This window comes from Lepidochelys olivacea (genome assembly GCF_965140295.1).
Source record: "Lepidochelys olivacea isolate rLepOli2 genome assembly, chromosome: 22".
In the NCBI taxonomy this organism is placed as follows: Eukaryota; Metazoa; Chordata; order Testudines; family Cheloniidae; genus Lepidochelys; species Lepidochelys olivacea.
Genome location: NC_140432.1, coordinates 13,349,620 through 13,356,182, shown reverse-complemented (window position 1 = coordinate 13,356,182; position 6,563 = coordinate 13,349,620). Strand labels below are relative to the sequence as shown.

Below are 6,563 nucleotides of genomic sequence, written 5' to 3'. Positions count from 1 at the left end.
ACATTTTAAGTGATCCCTTGTGTGTATTTACTTCTGAATTCTCTCTTTTTTCTCTATTTCATAAAATTATTTGTGCTAAATCATGGTACTCATAAACCATGAATATCTTAGTCTGAATAAAGAACACTGTGACTTTAAGAACTGCTGCAAACAAAGACATTGGTATATGCTTTCTTTTTACTGATGACATCGATTGTGAAATCTGGTCTCTATAATACTCTTGTATACAACATTTGTTGGGAGTTAATGTTATCATTAAAAATGGTAATCAGAATCTTAACATTAAAACATTATCGTATAGCTCCTTGTTAGTATTAATTTTAGAAACTAGTCTGTATGCTGTGGCTGTTTTACTCACACTTTTATTAAATGTTGATGAAAGACATACCAACTAAAAAAACACTTCCACAGCCTACCAGATACAAATATAACATAAGAAAACTATCAAATTAAATATCAAATGCACAAAAATAACAAATTAAATGTATTGTCCTTCCTAGTGCTTTGGTTTAGATATTGCCAGAGTCAGTGATCATGGATATATAATAAAGGCTTCATCTAGCTGATATCTCATTGTATTGACACTATTCAATGACTTTTGTTATAGCTAGAATGGATTTCAAGGGTGATTTTCTAAAGAACAATTATATATTCGAGGAATGTTGGTGGGTCTTACCCTTTGAACTATAATCTTTAAGGAGCTGCATACTTTAGTAGCAAAATATTGTGATTGAAAGTCATTAAAGAAAAGAGTTTTCTCTGAAGTGTTTGTAAACACAGTCCAAAAACACACATTCATTATCGGGAAGTTTTTCAGGTGTGATCTTTATTATTCTAATTATACTGCAAACCCACAAAAGGGAAGGAAACATACAAGTTTAAATAAGTCATATTTTGCTGATGAATATGGGGCACTTTTTAAATTTTTGCAACAAAACTGCATGTCCTACAGTCCAAAAACCAGAAGTGCTAAGGACACCCAACAACCAAATCAACTCTTAATAAAAAATAAATAAATTTAAAACAATTACAAAAAACCCTAAAGAGAGACTGAAATGGAATTTGGAGTGTTTGCAAAGACGTGGTTTAAAATAGAACACCGAAGAAGACATCAGAAATCAATCTTTCCTTATGGTTCTTCGAACAAAAGCTTGTATTCAATATCAAACGTCTGTCAACAAGAATTGTGCCTTTCCTTCTTGTCAGTACTTTATACCAGGAAATGTTTTGTTTAGCTGGAAATTCAAGATATTTCACTGTAATGTAAATAAATAAAAAGCAAGCCTGAGGCATCATTGAAGACTCTTATATACAACTCTGCAACGCAGAGATGGATTTGCAGTGTTACAGCTGGATATGTTTCAGGCTGTCAGCCGAAGGTGTAGATTTAAAACCGCTGGACAGTTGCGAACTGCGGTATGGTGGAATTCATACATCAGGCACTCCCAATGAAACATGAGTCAGACTTTAAACTAGTTTATGAACATACTCCGTTAAAAACAAACGTATTCTAAAACTGATTCACATCAGGAAACGGTTCATAAATCATACTTTGGATGGAGGTAAGCTGTTAAAATTATACAAGATCAATTTTACTAAACAAATTCGATTCATTTTTTTCTGAATGTCTTAAGAAAAATCAAGTTTATTAGCAATGCTTTTTCCCCCTTTACAAGCTCGGAATTATATACAATGTATTTTTCTTACCTGCCTCTTTGGAGAAACTTTATGCAATTTAGTGTTTAAATATATGCATTCGCTGGAGTGTGTCTGATTTTAGATGGGTTTCAGAGTAGATTTTAGATGGTAATTTACAATAATATTAAGGGAAATTGTCTGGATACACCATTCATTGTCATTGCTTTGTGACTAAGCGAGCTTCTGTCTCACTCGAGTCGACGTAGCCCTGATTTTTAACTCTCAACACCAGCGTACTAAAATAATATACCGGATATAAGTTTGATGTTAAACTAGGGAAAGCTTTGCCTACGGATAAATGTTATCCATGCATTTCGAAAGAGACCGGAAAATTGGAATATAGGGAGGTGATTTTGCTATCTTTTTATTCAGTTTTCAAAGCAAATGTCAAATTTGCACTTGGCTTTGAACGAAATTAGAAGTACCTGCTATTTATACAACATGTTTGCGGGACACACAAACTATCTGCCAAATAACAGAAGGCTGGTTATACTTTGGTCCACATTAGAGAATGTGATCGTGTTTAAAAACACCTCCAAAACAATCGAGTTTAGCCGTGACTAGCTGACTTTGTTGTCCTTGTCTACGCTGAGAGGTTCGTGTTAGCTAGCTATCTCGGTTGTTTTTAAGTCGTGCTTAAACACGATCAACCTCCCATGCTTAGTTGTGCTAGCTCAAAGGGACTCAAAAGTCGACAGAAGTTAACAAGCGTGAGCTGAATTAGAAATAACCAAGCCGGGCAGATTCTACCCGCAACCCATGATATAAACCGGACTGCTCGCTCTATAATTATGTTTACATCGAATCCGATGCGTTTCTTTCCCAGACTGTCCAAACAGATCCGTTCAAACGTGACCTTAAAATATTCTCTGGCTCCAGCACTAGCCGGGCCTATTGGGGACTGCTGGGGCCTGGGACAAGCTTTTTAAGCGACGGGTCAGACACACCTGCCTTGGTTATTGGGCCGAGGAGACATGGCTCTTAGCACTCCGCAGGCAAACCCAGAAGATCAGGTGCCTCCAGTCCCCCGGGCCCTTCGCCTTGTGGGGAGGGGAAAGAGCATGTCTATATCAGATGCGGGGTGGCGCAAATGTCCCCATCCTCAACGATGTCCACCTCATCTTCGTTCTCCTCCAGCAGGAACGCGGGTTGCTGGCTGGCCTTGCGGAGGTCCGAGCTGGCTTTGTCGGTCACTTCAGGCTCGCTGGAGCCCTGTTCCAGGCACTCCTCCCCGCTGGGGTTCTTTGGGTCGTCTTGGGTTTTCCTCAGTTGCTTTTTGTGCTTCATTCTTCTGTTCTGGAACCACGTTTTTACCTGTGAGAGAAAGGGGAGGAACAATTTCGCGTGTGCCCCAGCTCCCCAGGGGGCACCTTCTCCCCAGCGCATGGCATGAGCACGCATGGCGGTAGCATGCGCCCCAGCTTCACACGTGGTAACTCCACCCCGTGCCTGGCATGTCATTTCCATGCTGCCCGGCCTCAGACTGAGGCCCCTCATCCCAGGATGTCCCCGCGGAGGGCACCACGGGGGTGGCAGCTGCTGCCTGCTTCCCCGCGGGCCTCTCCCCAGCTCCTTAGGCCACTGCAGGGAACCGGGAGGTCGCGGAGACGCCTGGGGCTGGGGCGCAGAGCCGGGGGCAAGCCCCAGTGTCCCTTCCCGGGTGGGGGGTCTCTCCATCCCCCGGGTGTTGCACGGGAGCCTCCGTGGCTGGGTACCTGCGTCTCGGAGAGGCTGAGGGCGGCGGCCAGCTCCACGCGCTCCGGGGTGGACAGGTACCGCTGCATCTCGAACCTCTTCTCCAGGCCGGAGAGCTGCGAGTCGGAGAAGACGGTGCGGGCCTTGCGGCGGCGGCAATGCTTGCCGGGCAGCTCGGCGTGCGGGTGGTGCTGGAAGAGGGCGGGCACGGGCATGCCTGCAGCGGGGGGCACAGGGGAGAGAGGCCGTGGGACGGGGCGGGGACCGAGGCTGGGGAGCCGGGGTCCTCTCCCCCTTCCCCAGCCCAGCCTGGAGGGAAAGGAGCTCCCCACCCCCTGCCCTTCCCCACCCACCTGGTGTGGACAGTGCACGCTGCAGGGTGAGGGGTGGGAGCGCCGCGGCCGCTGCCCCGCACCGCTCAGCCTCGTGCGTGTGGCCCGGGAGGAGTCCCTGGGGTGGCAGAGCCCGCACCTAGGTGAGTCAACGTGGCTCGTCTCCCCAGGGGCCAGGCGACTCCCGAATCCACCCTACGTTCTGTTCGCACCGGTTTCTTCTTGGGGTGAGGGGCACAGTCGGTCCCAGGCTGGCATCTCCCTGCCGCGCACAAAGAATGCACCAGGAGGCGGCTTGGAATTTGGCACAGTTGTTCTCCTGGGCAGCCCCTTGGCATTAACTCATTCCACAGACATAGCTCAGCCGGAGAAATGTTAAGTAGAACGTGTGTGTGTGTATTCTTTTTACACACACACACACACACACACACACACACACACACACACCAGTCAAAGATTTTTTTCTAAAGTAAGCTGACATGAACACGGTGGGTATTTACAAATTGTGCAACAAGTGGAATTTTGTTCTGGTTGCAATTCCGGGGTCTAGAATAAAGACAATTATTACTTAAACAATATTATATATACACCCACCTGTGTAGAAATGTACTCGAATTATACAAACATAAATGCACACATAAAACGTGAGTGTATGTAATATATAATTACACAAACGTGTGTAATTGTGTGTCTATACACCCATAAACACACACAGAATAATTTTAAACATATACACACAGTTACACAAACATGGGCACCCTCATTTTGGGTGTGTAATTGTATATTACACACTTACAAACACAGAGACGTGTGTATGTAATCAGATTACACGAGTGTATTAGGTGTGTCTATTTCTTTAACCTGTGAATTTAATCCTCCCCCGCCCTTATTTTAGAAAACCAGCGCGGGATGATATGTTGAGGTATAGATCTATGAAACCCATCGCTTTGCAACACTATATCACGAGGGTCGGTTCTCTCTCTGCCCTCCTCACTCTCCCCACCCCATGTATAACAGTGGGAAAGCAACATACTCAAACTCGGTTAAAAAGAAAAGAGTAGCGGGCTGATTTCCGAGGTGGGGAGGATTCGCACACCGGATTTAGTTTCTCGGTATCTCTATTCCGAACCCGACACGCGTTTCCGTTCAAATTATTTCTATTGATGGTAGCGAATAATAAATCCAGCCCTCGCTTTTCATTTGATCATGCGATTTCTTTGTGATTTATTCATCAGCCGCTCTGTTAAATACTTCGAAGGGTCCACTTTCTTTTATAGCCAAAGGTAAGGGTGTTTATTTTATTTTATTAGACAATTGGTTCCGTTTGTTCTCCCTAGTCTCTGTAATTCTGTACTGGATTGATCTTCTTGCTCTGCGCACAGTTTAATCGGGCACATTTTTGAAAATCGAAATTCACTACCAGCTTCCTGGGAGGCACAGACAAATATTTACCACCTGTGCCGCGAAGATCGGAAGGAAGGGACTCACTGATTGACTGGATGCGGGAAAGGACAGTCGGAACACAAATTAACTTTTTTTAAAGGCCAGACAATCTTTTCGCGTACGAAGCCGAAGAAGTCAGGAATTTTACCCCAGACAGCTACGCAGATAAATTCCTCTGAACTTTTTGGTACTAAATAGTAAGTGATCGGATGCATTGATCGGAAATAAAAAGGTGCAAAATCATTTTTAATAACTTGGAAATCGAGGTTGTTGAGCTTCTCCCCCCCCCCCCCCCAGGAACGAAACTAACAGAGTTTCCGCTCTTTTGAAGATGCATGCTCTAAAAGTAGGTCAGTGATGGATACACTGACCTGTGAATGCAGCTTCGATAGGATTTCTGCTGGCTTATTTTTTAGAGCACAGAACATTTGGACCCTAAGAAAAGATTCTCTCGAAAAGTGAGTAAGCAAACTGTGATTTCTGTTCAGAGAGAGGGAGGTTAGACACCAGTCTCTGACAGCAGGAGAAGAAATGTGACACGCCCGTTATCTTTGCTATGGTATTCAAGAGACCCCTGCATGTGCGGGCACCGGCTAAATCCGCTGACGCCCTTGATCCAGGCCACGGAATAAAACAAACTAGCGGAGTCGGATTGTTATTATAACGATTCCCCCAACCTGTAGCATCGGCAGGCGTGTAAAATCTGCCTTGATGTATAACAGGTGCCATTCCTTGAAGGATGGAGCGTGTCCCTTGCTAGGAGATGGAATCCCCCCGGTCTGCAGTGCCGGGCTCTAAGGCTGGGCTCGCCTGCCAGCACAGTACCCCGCTCCTTCTGAGGCCGAAACAAACACAAGGCGAATGGGGCACCCAACTTACCCGAGGCGGCTAAGAAGTAGGGGTGGCCATGCTCCGGCCTGTGGAGCGCATGGTGCGGATGGGGCGCCAGGAGGGTGGGGGTGGGCATCAGAGGGTACCCATAGTCCAGGAGCGGCACCCTGGAGGCTAAGGGGCTGGAGAAGTGCTCCGCCGGGACCTCTCTCGAGGACTTCGGCTTGTGGAGTAAAATGTCTTCGATGAAGAAGGAGGTGGGCCTTGGCGCGGAGACGGGGTGCGCGGGCGCGGTAAAGTGGAGGTCCATGTCCCCAGCCGGAGGGGACCGCGCTGGAGGAAGGGGCTGCGCGGGGGGCGGGGGGGTGGCCTCCGATTCCAGCCCCGCCGGCTGAAGACCCGCAGACCGCAAGCGCCAGAAGAGAAGATCAAGGTGGCTCCGGGCGGCTTGGAGGAGATTTGTGGAGAGAGGGGGCTCCGCCGCGAGCCAATCGCGCACCAGCAGGGCGGAGGGAAAAGGGTTTTTCATTTCCCAGTGTCGCCCAAATTAATGGAGAGGTTGAA

General features: G+C 46.8%; 1 protein-coding gene across 1 annotated transcript; it reads right to left on the bottom strand.

Moving 5' to 3' along the window:
- Window positions 1-2,615: 2,615 nt before the first annotated feature.
- Window positions 2,616-6,309, bottom strand: BSX (brain specific homeobox; the record flags this gene model as incomplete). Its single annotated transcript, XM_084612018.1, has 3 exons — window positions 2,616-3,012; window positions 3,414-3,610; window positions 6,048-6,309. The coding sequence occupies 3 exons, from the start codon at window positions 6,307-6,309 to the stop codon at window positions 2,764-2,766; spliced, it is 708 nt and encodes a 235-aa protein (XP_084468144.1). The 3' UTR covers window positions 2,616-2,763.
- Window positions 6,310-6,563: the final 254 nt, after the last annotated feature.